The 23,680-nt window shown below is 42.1% G+C and overlaps 2 protein-coding genes across 3 annotated transcripts in view; one reads left to right on the top strand and one right to left on the bottom strand.

The window, feature by feature from the left end:
- Cdca2 (cell division cycle associated 2) overlaps positions 1–1,153 on the bottom strand; it is a 37,633-nt gene extending 36,480 nt beyond the window's left edge. The window contains exons 1-4 of the mRNA XM_013349256.1: positions 999–1,153; positions 729–792; positions 465–638; positions 1–127 (exon numbers count right to left, since the gene is read on the bottom strand). Of these exons, the coding sequence (XP_013204710.1) occupies positions 1–127; positions 465–638; positions 729–792 (365 nt within the window). The 5' untranslated portion in view covers positions 999–1,153. The remainder of the gene's footprint in view (positions 128–464; positions 639–728; positions 793–998) is intronic.
- Positions 1,154–2,055: 902 nt separating this feature from the next.
- Positions 2,056–23,680, top strand: part of Kctd9 (potassium channel tetramerization domain containing 9) — a 30,784-nt gene continuing 9,159 nt past the window's right edge. The window contains exons 1-6 of one of the 2 annotated variants that reach the window (XM_005355467.2): positions 2,056–2,150; positions 13,879–14,000; positions 15,671–15,714; positions 18,727–18,823; positions 19,380–19,438; positions 19,636–19,764. In XM_005355467.2, coding sequence (XP_005355524.1) covers positions 2,103–2,150; positions 13,879–14,000; positions 15,671–15,714; positions 18,727–18,823; positions 19,380–19,438; positions 19,636–19,764 — 499 coding nt within the window. In that variant the 5' untranslated portion in view covers positions 2,056–2,102. Of the gene's footprint in view, positions 2,151–13,878; positions 14,001–15,670; positions 15,715–18,726; positions 18,824–19,251; positions 19,439–19,635; positions 19,765–23,680 lie in introns of those variants that run through there. The other variant, XM_026783256.1, reaches the window with a different exon arrangement.

Genomic DNA, 23,680 nt, shown 5'->3' with positions numbered 1-23,680 from the left:
GGGGATCTTGTCGCATTCTTTAGGCTCCGCTGCTGAGCAATGAAACGAATCAGGCAATTTGTTTCTGGAGAGCCCCGGACACCGACTGCAGAGCGTCGCCTGGCTTTCTGAAGGGAAGATGACTTTCCTGCAATGAAACGCCCCGAACGAAACACGGCGATGATCAGTAACTGTGTCCTATGCTGGTGATCGACCACTAGGAGTGGAAAATAGCAAATACATGCTCCAGGAAACTACAGAATTACTGGCAAAGTAGCTTATGTCGGGAGCCCTAAGATCCCTTTGGTCCCTGCTGTATAGGGGTGAGCTGTGATGGGCACAGAAGTCTCCCCAAACAAGCCAGTCTGCAGGGTCAGTATAAATAGAGACAGCAGGAAAGCCAGTCAGTACAGACATGGGCAAAGGGGCCTACTCTAGCTATTTTTAAAATTGAAAAAAAAATGCAATACCAAAACTTGTCTTACCTGAAGGGGTCTTGACAAAGCTTTCAGGGGTGATTCCCAACTGCTCTACGGTGACGGTGGAGAAGTCCAAAGGTGACTTAACGGTTGAGGGGGTGCAAAGATTAGGAGCCGCGTCTTCTACGCGCTTCTGAGGGGTCACAAGCTTCCCGGTTCCCAGGATAAAAGATGCATTTTCTGAAAACGGACAACACGTTGCAGGGCTAAGCAACACAAGGCCAACACCCAGACCTTCCATCTAAGGAGGGCAGCAGGTCACCGACATACCGGAATTATTCACGACACACTCTTTGAGTTCAGAGAGCTGCTTGTCGTGTGAACTCGTATCCATCTGGAGATGAGGGAGCGAAAGACAAACAAGAACAAAAAAAATGAAAAATAATCTCACAAGTCAAGAAAAATGCGACGGAATTCTAACGGAATCTGTCCTAGGGGAACATGTGGGGAAAGAATTCGGGGCGTTCTGGTTAAAGAGAATGATACTCAGTAAAACGAGGCAGACCATTACTGACCAGCCCGACCGGACAACAGACCTACCTCTCTCGCCCGAGGTCCGCGCGTCCCCTCAGACGACAACGAGCGTCGCACAGGCTCCGCTACAGAAGGACCGGGAAGGGAGCCGGGTTGGCCTCCTGCAGGCGGCCACACACCCGGACACACGACGTCCAGGCGAAGCTTCACAACCCGCCCGCAAATTCAAACTGCGGCCACGCCCCCCGCGGAGGGATCTCTCCGGCCCCGGACCCACGTGCGAGCGCGACCCGCTCCCTCCGGCTCTCACCGCCGCGCTCTCGGACGCCGCAGGGCGACCTTCGTGTCTCTCAGGAGAACCACGGCCAGCCCTGAGCGGTCCCCTACCGAGACACACCTGCGGCCATACGGTGTCCCGGGGACTCTACCTAGGAGTTCCGCGGAGCGACACGTCAGTTATTCGAACCCTCTCCCTAACCTTTGGATTGGCTGCTGCAAACTTCGAAAATGAATCATTCGACCAATCGTGCCACAGCCGCACGATGGCTAGTTTACCCCATTAGCCAATCCCGACCCCAGCCGTTACCATGATGGGTGGGATAGTAGGCGGGGTTAAAGCAGAGCAAGGCGCTGACTGGTGTATAGGACTTCAGAGTCCCACCTCTTCCTTAGACTCCGTCTCTTTATGCAAATGAGCGCTCCCTACACTCCAGCGTGCGCCTGCTCAGTAACGCTTAGAGCCACCCTTTGGCCAGCAGGTTCTGCTCTGATTCGCTGATCCTCCTTTCCGTCAAGCAGGCTTCAGCCTCTCTTTCCTCCCTCCGCCGCCTGGCGTTAGTCTGAGCCCACCCCTCCGATGAGCGCTAATTGGCTGATTGCTGGCCGGCTCCGAGCGTTGATTGGCCTTGCTCAGCGTCCGTCTTGGCGCGGTTGGGGGAAGGGCCGCTAGCAGGCTAAGGAGCCTAGGGGCGGGGTGGGAAGGAGGATCGGCCAACCCCAGGGTGTGGGACTGAGAGTGCGTGCGTGAGGAGTGTGGGGCAGACCAGGAAGGTGGCGAAGGGCGGAGAGTCAGGGTGGGAGGCGGGAGGGGTCTCGCGGGCGCGGAGCGCTGCGGGTGGCGGGCCGGGGGCGAGGGTGGCGGCTCCCTCGGGACCCGGCGCGGGCGGCGCGATGCGGCGGGTCACGCTGTTCTTAAACGGCACCCCAAGGAACGGCAAGGTAAGCGGCGACGGGGGCGCGACCCGGGGACCCCTTCAGTTCCCGACAGTTCCCGGCAGCCCGGCCACCGGAGCTCCGAGGCGCCGCTGTCACCTGAGCGGCGGGCCGAGGTCCCCCGTCCACCTTCCTGCGGCACCGTCCTGCCCTTACCCGTGCTGAGTAATGCTCAACCCCGGGAGGAGGCAGAGATCACCGTGGCGGGTGACCTGGCCAGGTCTGGGGATGGAAACTCCGGGGGACAGTTGAGTGACACCCTCAGGATGGGGACTGGTCTGGAATGCTTCCCTCCTCTTTTATGGTGCCCGGGCCCCCCCTGCCCTGCCACCGTGCAAAACTTTTGGGCACGTTTTATTGTGTCGCCTTGTTTTGGTCCCTTAAAGGACGGTGACAGCAGACCAAAATGACTTGATTTGACAGTAGCCTTAGCTGCGTTTAGGCCTCCGTGGAGGGCGTGGTGCTAAATATTTTTCCGATGTTGCAGCAGCCTCTTGCCCCACCCTTGAAAGTTATTCTTTGGAAAATGTTGGCTGTTTCTGGCGGGCTAGTCATGTGTGGTTAAATGACTGCCCAACTCATAAGTCAGCCTGTTTAAAGTCTCAGAAGTAATGAAGCCTTTTAAAGTTTCAGTTGAAGGTACATTGGTCCCCACTCTATTAATGGCCAGAGTACTCTTAATTCCTGCACGTATACATAGCAAAACTATTCAGAAGCATTAAGCGAGAGGAGGGTGCTTTTGAACTCCTCTGCAGTTTTGAATAAACAGACTCTGGAAATCTGAACCACAGTGAGGTTTGTGCTCTGCAACTTTGTTTCCTTCAGATTGGCTATGCATACAAAAATAGTAATGGCATGGGCTCTGCCGGGGCTTCCGAAGTATGTGCTGCAAAGGCGCTGTCAGTTCTGATTCTTAACTTTTCCTTAACCAGCTCTGTAGCTGGCTGGCTTTCATAAACTGAAGTCAGCGTGGTTACTGAGAGAGTTAGTATTACCCAGTGTTCAGAGCTGTAGTGTGTGCACTTTGGCCAATGCTGGTCTGTGCTCGACTCCATGCAGTTGAAGCGTTTGGAGGGCCTTCTAAATCCTCGACTGGACTCTACCTCTCTTCCGAGTCCACTGACTTTCATTGTCCACAAATTGAGGGAGTGGCTCTTGGTGTTTTATTTAATTTTTTTTTAAACTTCGAAAAAGTTTTAAGCTTTGGGTTTCCAATTTAAGTTGTATTTACTTAAAAAAAAATCTTTTCATCTCAGAAGATTGGGGAAAGCACGTATGAAATAATTGTGCATGCATAGGCTTTACAAAGATGATAAAGTCTGAACTGGAGAATACTAGCTTTTCATATATAAGAGAAACTATGCCCTAGTCCTTTCTACTAAATTAAAGAATATATGTTCGAAAGCTGCTTCCTCTCCTTTTGGCTGATGGAAAAATATTAAAATGACTCTTATTTAACAAGATCACAATACTGCCTGCATATGTATATGGACGGATATGTAGCATACATATAGCAACTAGTCGTCGTAAACATGACATGGATGCTCATGAAATAGTTTGCTGTCCTGTCTATAAAGTAGAATATATCATTTAGATTGTCTTCTGACTTACCTGGTGGCTATTTTTAATCCCTTAGGAAAGAGAATAATCTTTTTTTTTTTTTTTCCCCAAATGGGTTTTCCTCTTGCTGCTTGCTTTGTGGCTATGGTCCATGAGGTAGACAGGCACACACTCATCAGCACGCATCAGGATATCAACATGCATTCTCATTTGTGTAGCTGAAAGTCCTTGTAATGTTGATGAAAGCTGGGAGCTGGTTTATCCCACGTGAAATGTAATACCGTGGAGGGTGGTGGAAGATGACCCACTGGGATTTAGGGGAGAATGTATATTATTTATGTTTTCATTTAAAAACAAAATAATTTTAAAACTTGGCCTTTTCTAATCTGGAGAAGCCTGGGGGCCTCCAATCACTAAACTTGTCAAATTGGTCTTGTTTTCTTCCAGAACAGAGGGCTACACATGTAAATAGGTTGCTAGCCAGCACCAGTTGGTTCTCTTTGACACAGGATGTATAGAAGCCTACAAGTACAGTGGAGATTTACATCATTCAGTCTGAACTGAATTAGCCATCAGCTATGCCAAGTGACTTTAAAACATTACTGCAAAGAAACTGCAGATTGAAGCCAGTATTAATAATAATATAAAAGGCTCTCAAAAGCCAAAGAGTGCCATGTTTTAAGAAAATTATTTGAAGTTTTACTTAATAACTGGCATTAATAATCAACTTCTTCCTTAGGGTATCTTGTTCTTTGAATGATTAGCCAGTGGTATGAGGAGGTCATCTGAATTACTAAGATGTAAGAGTCTTTTCCTGTTCATGCTGGCAAATGGCCTTGGGTTTTTTTCCCCTTTGCCTTAGTTTTTAAGGGTTGGGGAGGTGGCTCAGTGGTTAAAGCATTGCACAAGCAACTTGTGTGAGTCCACCAGTAATTCCAGCCCCTGAAAGCAAAGATGAGGGATCCCAGGAGGAAGCTGGCCAGCTAGGCTGACCTTGGTGGCAAACTCCAGGATCAGTTGAGAGAGCCTGCCTCAATGGATAGGTGACAAGCAGGGGAAGAAGACTCCTCAGATCAACCATGGGCCTCAACACGTGTGTGCATACAGGTGCAGACACACCTAAACGCACACACACACACACACACACACACACACACACAAGAAAAAGAACAAAAACCTTTATTGTTTAAAGACAGTCTTATATTTAGCAGAATCTCACTAAATTTAGTGATGCATACTTAAAAGATTCCTGCTGGCCAATTTGTCATCTGAGTAAATAAAAATCCTCATCTCGTTTAGAAAAACGTTTCTGACAGCAGCATACAGTTTACGATTAAATGAATACACAGCTGACTGAGCACGAGCCCAAACTGTTCTGCTGATGGGCTTTGAAGATTGTCCTCCCAGAACGCTGCCTTGTTTGAATCGTGGGGACGAGGGGGCTGTTGTTGGCTCCAGGAAGGTCAGTTAGGCCTACACTTTCCATCTTTGCTCTGTGTGCTTCCTGTTCCCTTTGATCTCATACTATTCCCTGAAATGAAATGAGGATTCAGACATCTCAATAAAACATGTGGTTCTGAGTAACCCCGTGTTAGTGCCATCAATAACACATTGAGCGAATCATAGGCTTTCTGTATAGAGCGTTCGTTCATTCAGCTACACACTTACTGTTTGAGTGTGACCGTCCGTGCCAAATGCTGCAGCTACAGCAGGCGAGGAAATGCCTGGATTCTGTAATGATGCTTGCGTTCTTAGTCAGGAAAGAGCTTCCCTTCCATCTGATATTAGGTCAGAAATGTGTTGTTGGTATCATGTATCCAGACTGGAACTCTTTCCGTTGTTAGAGGTAAAATCAGACTCTTAACCTCAGCGAGAACTTGTCGCTCTCTCAGCCTGTTTGTTTCTTAATCTATTTGATGTATGCAGAAGATTAGAATATAAAATATTGGTGTGCATCAGAATGAAAGGAAAATACTGCAAGCCTATCAATTAGTGACAATGTCTGCATTTTCAGTGCTTTTGTGAAGTTCATATATAAAAATACTCCCACAGTTTACCCACTGTCCTGTCAACAGAGCCATTGGGAAAACTTAAAAATGGTGCTGTCCTCCAACCCCAGCAGGCCTCAGAGGCTGGGCTATATAGTTTGTCACAGTTCTCGGTGATTCTTACATTACAGCTTTGGGGCTATTACTTGAGAACCACTCTCCCTCTCTACCTTCATCCTTCCCCTCCCCCTCTACCTCTCTTAGAGATGGCTGAGGAGCTAAGGGTACTTAAGACCTGTGGAGGACTGAAGTTTGAATCCCAGCACCCACATCAGGTAGCACACAGCTGCCTGTAGCTTTAGCTTGAGGGCATCGAATGCTCCTAGTTTCCACAGATGCCTGCACTGTAGTGGTATATTATTTATATTTTAATAAACAAGTCTTGCCTGAAAACCAGTCTCCTCTGGTCTAAATCTAAAGCCACTAAAGGTCAGGTGATGGTGACACAAATGTTTAGTCCCAGAATTTGAGACAGAGGCTGTGAGTTCAAGACTACCCTGGGCTACACAAGATCAGTGCAGAAACAAATCCAGGTGGTGGTGGCCCACATCTTTAATCCCAGCACTAGAGGGAATATAAAATGGGAGACGAGAGAGGCTTAGGTTGCTTAGTTGGCGGTCGCCCAGCCTTGGTAGATGTAAGACTTCTCTAGTTGCTTTGCCTTTCTGGTTTTTGGATCGAACCCCAGTTTCTGTCTCTGGGTTTTTATTTTTTGTGCTACAGCACTCACAACCCCCTTCCAGGTATATATTTTAAAAAACAGCTCCCTGAGTCCGATTGTGCTGCTCATATGCTTGTGGGCATGGGAGCATCTGCTTGAGTACGTACAACCTACCACCAGCCATGTCTTTAAAGGAAAGTGACTCCACCCCCCTCAGCAACCTCAGCTGCCAATAGCTGCTCCACCAAGGCCTCACCACGATGGCCTTCTCTCCCGTTCATATGTGCATTTTGACTGGATTGATATGATGGTCCCGGTCTTTTGTAGGTACCTGTAGCTGCTGTGAGTTTCTGTGTGCAGCAGTCATGTCCAGAAGTCGGCATTTCTCAGCGCTCCTCCTCATTTGCTAGTGCTTACATTCTCTCTGCCCACTCTTCCTAGATGCCTCCTGAGCCGTTGGTGGGTGGGGTTATTTAAATGATTCACTTACAACAGAGTGCATGTGCTCTCTTATACTTGGCACTCTGATCAGTATTGAGTCTCTCTATCAACTCTTAGCAACTGCAAAAAGAAGCTTCCCTGACCAAAGTTGAGCAACATTAATCCATGAATATAAACATAAATATGTATGTCAGTTTGTCAGCATGGCATTTTAACATAACAGCAGTAGATTCCTCTCTAAGGCCTGTGAGCTTTTGACCAGGTTTATAGTACCAGGCATGAAATCCCTCCTCTGGAGCAGGCCTCACATCCGATCAGAATGTTTAGGTACTACTAGTGGGAATATAAGTACCCATAATGGGCTATCCCAACTGTAACTGCCACACCACTATTACAGCAGGGCACAGCCTACCAGGGACGTCTATATTAAGGGTCTAGCACTGAATTAAGACTGTTGATGTCTTTTTTCCTCCAGCATCCTGCATGGCACCTTTCGGTACTTGGTAAGCTAGTCAGGAGGGAGAGTGTTTCTCTGTCAGTCAAGGTTGATTTCTCGTATGTTCTTGTTTCTAAAGTGAGTGGTATCTTCAGCAGTAGAGTCTTACTGTCTAATTATGGTGGATAACCAGGAGTGATGGCAATAGCCTATGGTTGTTTTGGTTACTTCTGGGGCTTCCCTGAGGTCCAGATAATTAGTAGGTAGGTATACCATATCTGACACTGAGATTTTTATTTAGTGACCCATGTGTTCTAGAGCCGCATTGTCCACCCATATATAGTTTGTATACACACATGTGATTTTTTTTTATTTAGTTAACAAACTAGTAGGTTTTTATAAAGCCTCTTCATAGTCTTAAGTTTTGGTTAGCACACTCCTGCTCTCTTCTCTGCTCTACCTTCCCTGTCTCACTACACCTTTCACCAGAGTTTCCCACTCCCCATTCTGTCATGTTGCCTGTGCACTATCTGCTCTGATAATACTCTTCTGTTGCAAGACCATAACTTTCCATACAGCTGTTTCATAAACTCTTGATTTCAGTTAAGTCTTCCTCCATTCCCTTATTTCCCCCCTTCCCCCAAGTGTTCAGTTCTATAAAGTAATTGCAGATTGTTTTTGAAGTCATTATGGGTTCTTATATTCCCACTAGTAGTATCTAAATATTTCTGTTGGTTGTGTCCTTTTCACCATTTAATACTGTCATAATTTTTTTTCATTTTGAAACAGGGTTTCTCTGTGTCGCCCTGACTATCCTGGAACTTGCTCTGTAGACTAGGCTGGCCTCAAACTCAGAGCACAGCTTGCCTCTGCCTCCCAAGGGCTGGGATTCAAGGCGTGTACCACCACCACCCAGCTAGAATTTTCAGTTTTTAATAGTGACCTCAGGAGTAGTAGCTATAGGAATAAAATCATCTTCACTTTTGAACTCTACCAGAATTGGAGGTAGCGTGACTTGAGTTCTCCATTTTAGGTCAGAAATTATTATTGGTGTTTTAGTTAGGTAAATCAGTATGCATAATTTAACCATTTCATGCTAATAGTATGTTATGATAGGATACAATTTGAAAACGGTGTTTAAAGGCAAATTAAAATGAGCTGTGTTCATACTGTTATAGCAGTCAGTTCCTCAACTACCAGATAGCTTTTCCTCATCATGGCTTCTCCAACCAAAAAAGAAGTGTGTCTCAATAGTATAATATAGTCATGGTGAACTTTAACAGACATGCTTCTCTATTTGCTCCACAAAATGCTAACATTCTTGGTGCTGACTTTGTTTTATTTTTGTTTGTTTGTTTGTTTTTGAGACAGGGTTTCTCTGTGTAGCCCTGACCGTCCTGGAACTCACTCTGTAGACCAGGCTGGCCTTGAGCTCACTGAGACCCACCTGCCTCTGCCTCTGAGTGCTGCACTGCCACCACCCCACAGATGCTGAACTTCTTAAAGCAGGTGCAGTAACAGGGAAACTTCAGGTCTATGCAGGGAAGGATCACACACTTAAAGCAGATAACATAGTCTTTCTTTTATAAGGGCCTGGCTGCTTATAAATATTGGCACAGTATCAATACTAAAATAAGCTTAGCACCCATTAGCATGTCTTTCTTTTTAAGATTTATTTATTTATTATGTATATAACGTTCTGCTTCCATGCATGCCTGCATGCCAGAAGATGGCACCAGATCTCATTATAGATGGTTATGAACCACTGTGTAGGGGACTTGAACTCAGGACCTCTGGAAGAATAGCCAGTAATCTAAACCTCTGAGCCATTTCTCCAGCCCCACATTTCTAATGGTAACCATCTAAAATCCTGATTTAAGGACATTTCAGAGTAGGAGCATTCAACTAGTAAATTTTATGCAGATGTTTTTAAAAAATCATGTTGAATATGGTGGCACACACTTTTGATTTCAGCACGTGGGAAATAGAGGCAGACAGATCTCTGTGAGTTCCAGGACAGCCAGAGCTACGTAGACCCTGTATCAAAAACCAAACAGATAAAAACAAAACACCGAAACCACAAGCAATTTGAGTCCAATATTTTGAATAAAAGAGTTCCATTGCCTTTTTACAGAAGAGTCAGAAAGAAAAATATGTACCCAGTGTTTAAACTTTCTCAGCAATTTCACACCTTTTCTTTGTGTATCACACACATACATTGACACAGGCACACACGCCAACTGGACTCGAACTCACAAAGATATTTCTGCCTTTACCGCTCAAGTACTGGGATTAAAGGTTTGCGCCACCATGTCTGGCTTGCACCTCTCACCATGTCTGACTTACATTGCTATACTTTAAAAACTTTGTTTCCAGTTTGTTTATGTAAAATATAGATGTTTAAAATACAACTGTTACAGTATAATTCCAGTTTCATTTGGTGGTGCTAGTTTGCACAAATGATTTTAAGTTGATAAACAAATGCTAAGAGTAAATCTCCAAGTAAAAAGTATATTGGCCAACTTAAGGGACAATTTCAAGTTTATAGAACTCTTCAATTTTTCAGATTAATTCTATTTTCTCTAATCGATGATCTTTTGGTTGTCAATTATTAGATTATCAACTACACATTTTATTTCCAAAACTAGTATTAAGAACATGGAAGCTATAAAATAAATTTTAAAATTTCCCTGTTCCTGTGTAAATAATATAGGTTCTTCATAATAATTTGGAAGACAATGTTTAAAAATTCTCAGTAATCAGTCGTAGTTCTACTGTTGAGAGATAGTCACTTTCAACTCTCTTACGAATAGTACTTTTAAATTGCAGTTACATCATATACTTCATCTTCCAACGAAAGACTTAGATATAATTGATGTACAGAGAAAAGGTGTGACCTAGATCAAAACCCTGAAAACAATGACATTTCACTTAATATTCAAGAAATATTTGGGGCTTACTGAAGCAAGTAATGTAACATTTAGCCAAGTAGAGGCTTCCATTTCAACTGCAGAATTCATTCTCTTCATTTCAAAGATTATGGTGACACGTCTTTTATTTTTTTAATCTAGGGTTTTACTATGCCATCTACCCTGACCTCCAGCTCAGTCCGCCAGCCTCTCTGGTAGCTGAGGTCATTGCCCTGTTTCCTGTATTTTGTTTGTTTTTTTTTAGCTCTGCTCATCGGCTGTACCAAGAGTAGTTGTTGGTATTCACAGAATGAATAGCAACTTTTGTCAGATTCACTTTGCCATTTGCCAACACAGTCAAGTGCAGGAAGAAAGGTTAGAAAGTAGTTGCTGTGGCATCTGGGAAGGTTAATCTGGGTTTGGCGGCAGCCTGGGCTACCGAGTAAATTTCAAGCCACTCTGGGTTACAGAATGAGAACCTGTTTCGAATCAACAGAAAGAAAGAGAAGAAAAGAGAAAAATAATTGATGAAATGATAAATTATGTTGCTGCTGTGTTCAAACTGATTTATTGATACTAAAAAGTTAAACTCAATTTATACCTTGATTTCTTAGTTTTCCAGCCAACATAAGAGTCCCTATCAAGTCCCCCATCCGTGACTAGGCTTTACCAGTCAGTTGGGGGTGGGGGTTATGTGTCATGTGTTCAAAGTTGACTTCATGGGAAGTTGAAAACGGGGAATGTGGTACCTTGATTACTTTTCTGTTGCTGTGATTAGACACCATGACCAAGGTAACCTATACAAGAAGGTATTTATTTGGGGCTTACTGTTTCAGAGGGTTAGAGATTATGACCTGCGTGGCAGAGAGCATGATAGCAGTCAAGCAGGCGTGGCACTAGAGTGGTAGCTGAGAGTTTGCATTTTGAGATACATCCAAGAGACAGAAGCACACTGGGAATGGCATGGCCTTTGAAATCTCGAAAGCCATCTGTAATGACTCACTTTCTCTAACAAGGTCACACCTCCCAATCCTTCCCAAACAGTTCCACTGTCTGGGAACAAAGCATGCGAGCCTATGAGCTGAGCCTATAGGGATCATTCTCATTCAGACCACCATAGATGACAGCAGCCAAGCCATCACTTAGTACAGTTGCTGTTTCCTGGGTGAAGTAGGTGCTTCAGCATTGTTTACTTTACCCTGCTGCTTAGAACAGCACTGTCCAGTAGAACTGAGGCTGTGGAAAGTTCACATGTGTGCTGTTGAATATGGGAGCATGAGCCTCTCTGCAGGCAGCTCGGTGTTGGACAGACGAGTAGTGCAGCTAATGAACTGCCTTTTTAAAACTTCTTTTTAAGTGAGGCTGGAGAGATGGCTCAGTGGTTAAGAGCATTGGCTGCTCCTTCAGAGGCCCTGAGTTCAATTCCCAGTACCTGTGGTGGCTCACAATCATAGAATCAAGGGATCAAATGACCTCTTCTAATGCACAGATAGATGTATATGCAGAAAAACCATCTGTATAAATATAACAAATCTTTTTTACTTTTAATTAAGCTTATTGAATTAAAATTTAAATCTCATGTAATCAGTGTAGCACTGGAGTATGGTTAGTGGCCTTTCTGTTCATTAGAAAACAACCAAGGCGTAGAAGAAACCAATTCAATCATATGGAAGTGGACAGCAGTTTAGTTTGATTGGTTTTGAAAACTAAGTCACATAAATCTCAATGTCTCACATTTAAGTTAGGAGCTTACTTAAGTCAATGTGTTTGTCTTGTATCCATTTTATAGTATGCCAACAGAAATGAAAGAACTGCAGAGAGAAAGTTGATGTCAGGGCAAGGAGGAAGTTTCAGGCAAAAGAAACCATACAGAATGCACAAGAGGCAGAAGAGGAGAAAAGGAAGGATTTAGAAGATTCCTTGTGGCTAGGGTCAAGGATGAGGGTGTAGCTCTGGGGAGGATTGGATTTGGTTCCCAGCACCCACATAGTGACTCTTCCAGCCATTTTGTGTGCTATGCTGGTATTTGCCCTTCTGTGTTACAGTTGTCTTCTTTATTTCTGACTTTCAGAAACCCTGGCTGACAGTGCTGCCGTCAGGGGTTATCTCAGCCTTTAGGAAGCCAGTTAGAGCTGACCAGAGCACAGAATCCATGTGTGGACCAATTCTCAGCCCTCTGCTGATGTAGCTGCCTGTATTATTATTTATTAGACCCTGCCTGATTCGCTGCAGGACACACCTGCCTATTATACACCCATCAGTGTTGTGTTCAGAATGCTAGATTCTAAAAACTGGATTTCATGAAACCATAGGTTTTGAAAAATTAATGAGATGGAAAGTTGTTACCTTTTCTATGATAGTTGATATAGTGAGTAACATACTAAACCATTCCTATTTCAAAAATGAGCCATTCCTTCAAAGGAATAATAATAATAGGAATTGGAAAAATGATAATAATAGAACAACATAATAAGGACTTAGGTGCTTAGGTACTTTACTAAGCTATAGGCATTAACTCATTTCCTCATAAAACTAAGGTAGATACCACTGTTCTTTTTTCATTACCAGTTAAAGCAACAAGTATAGAGTTTGTAACAAGTTGACAGACAATGCTAATTTAGGCTCAGAGGTTAAAAGCATTGGCTGCTCTTCTACAGCTCCTGAGTTCAGTTCCTAGCAACCACATGGTGGCTCACAACCAGTTTTTGTTTTTGTTTTTCGAGACAGGGTTTCTCCGTGCCTTTGGAGTCTGTCCTGTAGACCAGGCTGGCCTCAAACTCACAGAGATCCACCTGTGCTGAGATTAAAGGCATGCACCACCACCGCCAGGCTCACAACCATTTTTAATGAGATCTGGTGCCCTCTTTTGACCTGTAGATGTACACACAAGCAGGATACTATATACATAATAAATAAATTATATAAAAAAGAAAATACTAATCTGAATTTAAGTCCCAGACAATCATCAGAATTTGTATTTAATGTCAAGATTCTAGATTAGTTTTGTTTGGCCACAATTTCGTTTTTATTATTGTTGTTGAAAACATTCTTCTCTCATACAATGTATTTCCTACCATAGTTTCCCCTCTTCCAGCTGTCTCCCACCTTCCCTGTTCCCCAGACCTACTTCCCCTCCACTTCCTTTCAGAAAAGAGCAGGCTTCCAAGAGACAACAACGAAACAGGACAAAACAAGATACAATAAGACAAGGCAAAAGCCTATGTATTGAGGCTGGACAAGGCAACCCAATAGGAGGAAGAGAGTCCCAAGACCAGGCAAAAGAGTCAGAGACATCTGCTTCCACTATTAGGAGTCTCACAAAAACACTAGGCTAACAGCCATGACATACGTGCAGAGGACCTAGTGTAGACCCATGCAGGCCCTCTGCTCACCACTTTAGTCTCTGTGAGTCCATACGAGCCCTGCTGAGTTGGTTTGGTGGGCCATGTGTCCTCCATTCCATCTGACTCCTAAGTCTTTCCTTCCTCTCTTCCTTGGGGTTTATTCTCTAGTTTTGTGTTTCTACAGTAGGAGGCACAAAGTAACTATGTATCAGGCAGTGCTGAAAATCTCCTACATGATCTTTTGATGTTTTAATCTGTATGGAGTGTGATGGTCTATAATGTCAGTGATGACATTCATTGTATATGCTGTTCAAATTAATCTGGTGTGTTCACAGGTGGTTGCTGTCTATGGAACTTTGTCTGATTTGCTTTCAGTGGCCAGCAGTAAACTCGGCATAAAAGCCACCAGTGTATATAATGGGAAAGGTGGACTGATTGATGATATTGCTTTGATCAGGTAAACTTCACCTTTTTAAAGCTGTCAACAGTGTGCCTTGGCTTCTTGCTCTTATGCTGTTTTGCTTATGCAAATGTTTCATTGCTCTTAAGAAAGCTGGGTCTTGCCAAGTGGTTGTTTGGAGTTAGCTGTTTGAAATTTAAGTCTCTTGGACTCAAAGGCTGTTGATTAGATAGTATTTCAGCATATTGACAGTCTGCATTGGTCATATATGACATTGACAATTTCTTCTTTATAACAGTTCAAAAATTTAAAAACCTCTTACGAGCACTTGTTTATTGTTAAACTCATTTTTTTAAAAAAAAAACAATTACAAACATCAGAAGAAACTGATGCTAAATACTACAAAATTCTGACTAGAGATAACGGGGTCTTCGATAGTGTTGCTTTTTTAAAACTGCTTTTGTGTTTTCCTAGTGTCTCAGGTAAATTATTGCTTAAAATAGGTGTCAAGTTCACCTCATTCCTCAAAATATGAGATGACGTTCAGGCAGGGAAGTCATTTAGCATGGAGATGATGAAGAACACTCTAGGTAGAGACGACACCAGCAGTGGGATGGCTCTACTTGAGTTGGATAACTCAAAGCATGGGTTGGCAAAGCATGTGAAGACCATGATGCTTTAAATGATATTGTATGTGAAGATGAATCTGCACTCGATTCCAGGGCAGACTGACCCTTTAATATAGTAGATTTCTTGAAAGCAGTTGGTTCTAGTTTCTTCATTTTAAACAAGGAGACCGAGCATCTGAGATGTGAAGGGGCTTGTCCAGGTCATAGTTTAGCAGTTGTTCTTTGTCTGTGAGGACAAACTTCCATACTAATCTAGGAACATTAACTGGCTAAGCAAGTAGAAAATACAAATTGAAATGCAAATCTAAATAAATTAGAGTTTCTTAGTTTTTTCTTTATTTCAGCTTCCATGGATAATTGACCAACATCATTGCATGGTGTACATCATCCTAATTTTCCATCATAAGTTCTATTCCAAGAAAGACCCAATGTATTTCTATGTTGAGCCACAAAGTGATCCTTGTAAGACGGATATGACTGTGTCAGAAGTATCCAAGGCTTGCACAGTGTTTTCTGGCTCACACTAGTGCCTCTGGTCATTGAGTTACACTGATGGTGCAAAGTGGGCCTGGGAGGAGACTACACTGGTCACCCAAGAGGGTCAGTGAGCTGAAACATTTTATTGTAGAGATGGTAGACGTGCAGTAAGTGGGCGTTAGAGTCGCTTAGGGTTTCATCTTCCCAGGATTTAATATGACAGTTTATTTTGATTTCTAAGATGCTAATTTTTTTGAGAAAGCACTTCAATGACTTATTTAGGGGTAAAGAACTAAAATAAAACAAAAATTGCCTTGTCTTTAGAATGTCTTTTGAACATAAAATAGTACATTTTTCAATTTATACAAGACCACATTCACAAAATATGATAGTGAATTCTATTTTTTTCAATTTCAAAAATACTTTGATATACAGGATTGATGGTGTTTGAATTTCACTCTGGTCAGGATTAAACAGAGCATTGCAAACAGCTTTCTTGTAGGGAGATTGGTGACAAAGACTGCTTCCTGTATGATCTTAAGGAGTGGTTCAGTTAGTCCTCAACTGTTTAATGTGCTTTCTAGCTTTTGATTATGGCTTTTTAAATTTTGATTTCCCCAGGGATGATGATGTGTTGTTTGTATGTGAAGGAGAACCATTTATTGGTAAGTGACTCTGCTAAATTTCTACTTTATTTGCCATAGTAAAAAACACGAGATGGTAAGTACTTTACAAGGAGCTGTGCGACTTAACATGAAAAATTATGGTGACCAACCTCAGACCTTCACCTTCTTTTTATTCTTCTCTGTGCTTATGTCAAGTTAGACTTACCAGTTTGAATTATATTTTAGTGTATATATTTCCTCCTTTACATGTCTTTAAGATTTGCTAGATTTGTATATTTGTGACATGATAAATGATTTTGATTTTGCAAAGAACTGTTTAAAAATCTTTGATAGTGATTGCTAGAACGTCTCTTAGTATATCACTTAACTTGTAACCATGTATTCCTTGCATAGTTCTTGACAGTCCTTTACTGCTGATCAAACCCTAGCAGTGAAAACATGACTTGGCTTCAGCCACTGTCCTTTCATGTGGAAGAAAGCATATATAGTTGAATATCTCAAAAGAAAAGACCTAATATATGAGTAAGCAAATATTCTTTAAACAGTGCTTTATTTATTTTGTCCTTATAGTCACTCACGGGTATTTGTTTAAGTGTTTTTAAAATATCACAGTCAGGGCTGGAGAGATGGCTCAGTGCTTAAGAACACTGGCTGATCTTCCAGAGGTCTGGAGTTCAACCACATGGTAGCTCACAACCATCTGTAATGAGATGTGGTGCCTTCCTCTGCCCTGAAGGCATATATACATACAGAACACCGTATGCATAATAAATAAATAAGTCGTTAAAAAAATCACAGTCAGGGAAGGCAGGGGAAACTGGGGCTGGTATATAAAATGAAAAAAAAATGAATAAAAAATCAAATAAAAATATCAGTCATTGTATTTGATGAGGCTTTGTTTCAGGTAGTAGCCACATTAAAAGTAAGTGTGCTAGGGCATGGTGGTGCATGCCTTTGATCTTAGCACTTAGGAGGCAGAAGCAGGTGGATTTCTGTGAGTTCCAGTCTGTTCTGTAAGTAAGCTCAAGACCAACCAAGGCCACATGGTGATGAGACTCTTGTCTCAAAACAAACAAACAACAACAACAAAAAAAAAAACAACCACAAAGTAAACGTGTAGCTCCTTCTGTCTCCACCTTAAACTCTGAGCAAATCTTTTCTCCATTGGCCTGACAGGAAGTGGTTACTTGCATACTAGCAATAAAACGTTATTCATCAAGTAATAAATAATTAGACTGGGGTTTAGTTCAGTAATAGAACTAGTGTCTGCTATGTATGGAGGCCTGAGTTCAATCCCCTAAAGCCAAAAGAAAGAAAAAGGTAACCAAAAAAAAATCCTACTAGGACTTTTGTTTATTCCTGTGGCTTCTTTTTTTAAGCTTTCTTTTTATTTCTTCTTTGTGTCTTTCACATCACGCATCTCCCATTCATTTCCCCATCCCTTTGTATCTGCTCTCTGCCCTTGCAATTCCCCCATCAAAAATAAAAATTTAAGAGGAAAAAAGAAAAGAAAGGAAAAAAATCTCATCATGGAAGCTACAGTGAGTCATGCTATAAACCTTTTTGTCCATAATCTTTACTTACCAGTGTTAATTGCAAGAGTCATTGGTCTGGTTCTAGGCCTTTGGTTTCTGCAACACCATCGATGCTGGGCCCTCACTGGGCCTCCTCTTGGATATCCTGTTGTTGCCCTGCCTTGAAGATCCTGCAGCTTTGGGTCTGCAGGACTGGCCCCCTCCTGTTACTTCTTAATCCTAAGAATAGTTGATGGGTTTTTTTATTCTCTGCATGCATTGCTGGCCTGCCAATGACAACCTGTTTGTCTTTAAACTTAACCTGTTTAGTCTATGGTTTCTTTACGCTCTAGCGTGTAAGGTGTTCATCTTACTCTTTTCTGTCATAGACTTGAAACATTATAGTTATGACTTGATGTCATGTTCAAGGTGCAGTCTGGTTTATAGTTATTAAAAGGCCTTTTGATGGCTAAACATAAAATTTACATGCTTATGCTTTGAAGTTTATCATATTTTATAAAACGATATGTTTATGCCATGAAATATGATATAAAATCTCATGGGTTCAGACTAAATTTTTCAGGGTATATCCAGGATTAGAAGGTTTCACTTCCTCCTTCTGTTTTGACTTTATGTCCTTCCATATCAGTAACCCTGATTCCCAGGAATGCAGAAACCGATGGGATCACATTACTCCATCCCACTCAACCACATAAGATTTTCAGAGAATAATAATTTTCAGTACCAATAGGGTCTGCCAACAGTTTAACATTTTTTTGTACAGCTGCTTGCATTCTTCTTGTTAAAAATGGTTGTATTTCCATATTGTCAGAAGGTAGGTACATCCGTTGTATACTGTCTCTTCTTCCTGAGTTCCATTGACATGTCCTTCAACGGTACTTAATGCTTGCCTTCAGTACCTATATCATTCTCTCCAGTGTTTGTCTGACATTTAAGACTCTATTAGAATCTTCCCAGAGTCTTTGACACCAGTTTTCTCCAGCATCTTGCAAGCTGTGACAGTTTATGGCTCTGTACCTGAAAGTCAGATGTTGAACCACATCAAATCTTATCAAATTATAAACTTTAAATATGTCCATTTATGTTAGTTTTACAATAAAGCCTTTGTAAAAATTGTTGATACACACTTTTCTTATTTTGGGTATTTGTTCTGACATTAAGTGTAGCATCAAAAAAGTGTGGTCTTAGCTGGGCATGGCAGTGGCTGCCTTTAATCCCAGCACTCGGGAGGCAGAGACAGGCGGATCTCTGTAAGTTCCAGACCAGCCTGGTCAACAGACTAAGTTCCAGGATGGCCAAGGCTATAGAGATCCCGTCTCAACAAAACAAACCAAAACACAAAATTTGGTCTTAAGCGACTATTCTTAATTGCCAAAGAACTTTTCTTACCTTAGCCAAGCAGTGTAGTAGACTCTGTGTCTTAACTTATAGGGCTTTGCTTTGAGAAATTACTTCATTGTCTTCCCAGAGTCTTCAATCTTAATAATTCTGTTATTTTTTTACATGTCATCTCTAGATCCTCAGACAGATTCTAAACCACCTGGAGGATTATTAGGATCCCACACAGACTGGCTGACATTAAATGTTGGAGGGCGATACTTTACAACAACAAGGTAGGGTGTGTATGTGAGCGCATGCTGTGTGTCTTAAAGAGCACAACCGAGTAAAAGTGACTATGTACTGTTTCCTTATAAGATTTTCAAATGCTTTTTAAGAATATTATGTGCTGTGAAACTATTTTTAGAATGTTTTTTATGAAAAAAACTTTAAATGAAGTTAACCTTTCATTCCAGAGAAAGCATAAAACATCAATTCAGCTTTAAAATTTGCTTTTTAGATATCGTAATAAACATTGATTGCATGTAAAAATTAGCAGTATTTCTAGAAACAACTTAAGTCCATCAGATAATATAAGGTCAAGAATATTATAATAAAATGTCTTGCTAGTATTTAAATGAAAAGATATAATGCAGCTTTAAATCAAAGGAATCGCCAGATTAGAAGAGATTTTGGCAACTTACTGCACATTTTTGTTTCCCAGCATTACTCCTACCAGGTTATAGCATGCATCTTTTTGAGAGAACAGCTGAACTCAAGTATACTCTTGACTTAAATATGTTTGTTTATAAAGACACATGGAGAAATCAATTTTTTTCCCTGAATTCTTAGGAGCACTTTAGTGAATAAAGAGCCTGACAGTATGCTGGCGCACATGTTCAAGGACAGAGGTGAGTAGACACGTTCCCACTTCCTTTCTGGCCCTTTTAATCTCAGCTGACGCCATAACTATAGAGTGGAGTAAAAGAATTTTTATAAAAGTAAAGACTTGATGACATATTATGTGAGGTTTTTTTTTCTTTTCCTTCCACAAATTCTGACTTCTTTATGGGGGGATTTTTTTTTTTTCATTAAAATGGTATCGCAGGTGTCTGGGGAAATAAGCAAGATCATAGAGGAGCTTTCTTAATTGACCGAAGTCCCGAGTACTTTGAACCCATTTTGAACTACTTGCGTCACGGACAGCTCATTGTAAACGATGGCATTAACTTATTGGGTAAGTTTCTCACACGTGTGTGAGTGCTGTGAGTATGGGTGTGTAGGTATTGGTACAGACAGGCTGTCTTTCTGTCTGGTTATCATATGTCTAGCCATACCTTTTTCATTTGTATTCTAAATAGATTTAAATTCTACCACAAGGAACTTTTATAGGTTTGTATTATTTCTGTATACTGAGTAGTGTGGTCAAAAGGAAAGACAAAGCTTTTAGATCTTGATGATAGTAATGTTTCAGTTTGCAATTTATTAGAAAATTAACTTGAGGAAAGTTTCTCTAAGACTCTTTTGACAAATGAGTATTAAGATTCTTTCATCCCTGCCTGCACCACAGGGTTTTTGTAAAGGTTCATCATCATCTAGATGAAACCCAATAATTTTTATGTAATGCATATAGAAATTAGCAGTATTGAAATTTCTAGAGATAGAGTAGTGACTGTGTATCTGAGAACTTGCAGGTTTTTGCATTAGTTGGCTTTGTTATACAAAAACAAATACAGGAGGCATCTAAGTTATAAAGAGATGATTTATTAACTCGTGGTTCTGGAGGTCAAAGCTGAGGTCAGGTAGACTTGACTGACCCAGCATGTGGTGAGGGCAGCAAATGGTAGCTTAGCGTAGTAGAACACACAACGTTCATATCTTGATTCTGAATAGAGAGACTTGGGTCACAATCCCTTTTGCGGGTATGGCTCCAGTGACTTAAGGACCTGCTATTAGGTCCCACCTTTTATGGGCCTACACCCCTGTCTGATACTAGTACCCTAGGGGCCAGGCCTTTACCTATGACTCTGTGGGAAGCATTCTTCTTCCAAACCATAGCACTCCTCAGGTGAATAAATTTGGCCAGTGTCTGTACTTCCAGTATTGTGGGGGAGCATGGCAGTTTGTGGGCCATATGATTTCTGCATACCTATGACTAAACATCTTGGGAGACAGCTTGTTGTGTGTTAAATGTAAGGTTTCCCCACAGATTTGTGTTTGAGCCCCTGGCTCCTGTGTGGTGGTGCTGATTCAGGAGGCTGTTTAATCCTAGTGGTAAGCTTAGGCCATTGGGAATTGTATTTGAACGTACTACTTAGCTCTTTCCTGTCTGCTCCTGAAATATAAACAAGTCACACTGCAGATGGACCCAGCTGCTCCTTCCTGTAAGCTGCCTTGTGCTCTTTACATAATGGATTGTATCCTTGAAAACATGAGCCCAAATAAGTGTCTCCTCCCCTTAGGTTGCTTCTTTCTAGTATTTGGACACAACAGTGACAGAGCTTCACAGTTTCATAGGGTTAAGTCTGTAGTTGCTTAGTTCTGTGTGGATTGGCAGGGCATCATGACAGGAGCATATGCTAGAAGAGGTTTTTAAGTCTCATGGCAGACAGGAAGCAGAGGGTAAGGAGGAGCTGGGGAACTAGATCTCTTTTAAAGCTATACCTTACTGACTATACTGCAACAAAGCCACACTTCCTAAGTTTTCAGAACCTCCAAAAATACTAACACCAACAGCAGACCAACATTCACTCCTTATGTCTGTGTGATCCTTTCATTTTGAAGCTGTAACATTCTGTCCTGGGTCCCCAAAGGCTTATTGCTATCTCCTAATGAGAAATTCATTGTCCAGCTTGACAACTTCCCATAGTCTTAGCATTTGCAGCACTGTGCAGAAGCTTAAATCTGGAGTCCGTACTGAGACTCAGAGCAATCTCTTAGTGGTAAGCTCCTGAAAAAAAAATCAAAACGAAAACTGCATACTTTTAAGATGTAATGGCACAGAATAAACACCCCTATTCTCAGAGAAGAACTGAAGCATTGGAAAGAGGATCGGGGCTCTTCTGTTGCTGTGACAATGACTGAGGCAACTTAGAGAAGGGAGAAAAGGTTGATTTGGGCTTAGAGTTCCAGAGGGAGAATCCATCGTGGCTCATGGCAGGAAAGCATGGCAGCAGGCAGCTGGAACAGGAGGCTGAGAGATCACATCTTCAACCACAAACATGACAGAGCATGCACTGGAAATGGGGCCAAACTATAAACTCTCAAAGCCTTCCTCCAGCAAGGCTCCATCTTCTAAAGGCTCCACAATCTCTCCAAATGACACCACCAGCTGGGGACCAAGTGTTCAGGTACTTGAGCCTATAGGAGATTTCTCATAAACATTTCTCGTTCAAGCCTGGGACCAAACCAAGCAAGGCAGATATTAAATCCTTTAGCTCTATGTCTGGCAACATCTAGGGCATATAATGTGACCTCTCAAAGGTTTAAGTGTTCCCTGCTGTACCTTGCCATTTGTTTTGCCCATGGCCTCTCTTCCTGGGCTGACTTTGCTCACCCCTGGTAGTTTTCCTTGCCAGACAATTCCATGTTTCTGGTACCTCTAACTCTGCCTCCTTTTGGACAGAAACCTCTGACCCTAGAATCCTTGCACTTTATATTCATACAAGAACAGTGTTATGTGGATGTCTGCTGCCAGTTCAAATGTTAGCTGGGTCCCCTTAGACAAGTGCTTTTCAACCTGTGGGTCTCAATCCCATAGGGGCCGAGCGACCCAAGACCATCTGTATATCAAGTATTTACATTACGATTCATACAGTAGCAAAATTATAGTTATGAAGTAACAATGGAAATAATTTTATGGTTGGGAGTCACCACAACATGAGGAACTGTATTAAATGATGCAACATTAGGAAGGTTGAGAACACTGCCGTAGACTATGGCATGGAGTGGGTGCTGAGTACTTGTGTGGCTGGATCTGAAAAAACACTTTGCTAACTGTACTTCTCCTCTCAAAGCAAAGCTTTTCACATGAAGTCAGACGTTCATATCCTTGTTCTGTGGTGGGTGAGTCAGTTCCTGAGATGTCCACTACCAAAGTACTTGATCTCTTTGAGATGGTGCTAATCTCTTTATCAAGCTACCCTCCTCATCTACAAAGTTATATACTGGTTTTTCAAATCTTCCTTTTCTGTTTTGTACTTCCAGCTCTCAAGTGGAGGCCAGGCTGAGTAGCCAGCTGCCTGGGATGCAGTCTGGATGTTATACTGTCTTGAAATGCTCTCCACCAGACCAATCAGTTCATTGTTTCTAAACTCAGCCTCACTCAGATTCTTGGATCATGGATAGAACATAGAAATTCTTTGCCAGAATATAATATGAGTGACTTTTATTCTAATTCCAGTGGAGTGCTAAGTCTCATGAATCAGGCCTTCACTATCTACATTCCTACTGGTCTGGTCTTCAGAGCTTCAAGCTGTCTTGTTTACTAAACTCCACTTACAGAAGTTTTAGCGTTTTTATACCCTGCTTTCCCACAAGCTAGTTTGAAGGCTTAGATCCTCGTGGTCAGTAGTTGTCACACGATCACACCACTTCCTCTGATAACACTGTTTTGTGTTAGCTATCCTCTATGTCTGCGAGTGAGGAACGCTCCCGGGTGCATTCTGTACATCATCTTCAGTACGTGTAGTTCCCACCCAAACAGTTTTATATTGCCTCCAGGTTCCCTCAAGTCGTCTAATACTTTAAAAAATAATCCACAGTGATTTTTGTGAGACTGAAATGGAGTAATGGAGCTAGAGTTCAAGCCTAGGTGTTACTGGTGCTAGCGGAAAATAGACTGGATATTCTTTCAGCTGTCTGAATGTGGCGTTTTGTGTATACAAAGCTTTTATTTCTAAACCTATAATTAGAAAGGAAGCCATACCACATTCCCCATGAGGGTCTGATTTACACAAAAGGTCTTGGTGAACTGAGAGTGAAGCCCTAGAGAGCCTCTTTATTTAGGGTTTTTATAAGGATTGATACCTCGCTGCCCCTTGGGGATAGGATGCAGAGGATCCCTGAAGCTGGGCAGGGAGCATGTGACTTGGCAAGTGTGTCCTAAGACTGGCAGGAAACAGATGACCCCGTGAGTGTGCACCTAAGGCTGG

This window comes from Microtus ochrogaster, chromosome 17, assembly GCF_000317375.1.
Source record: "Microtus ochrogaster isolate Prairie Vole_2 chromosome 17, MicOch1.0, whole genome shotgun sequence".
NCBI lineage: Eukaryota > Metazoa > Chordata > Mammalia > Rodentia > Cricetidae > Microtus > Microtus ochrogaster.
This window is presented reverse-complemented; position numbering and strand designations above follow the sequence as displayed.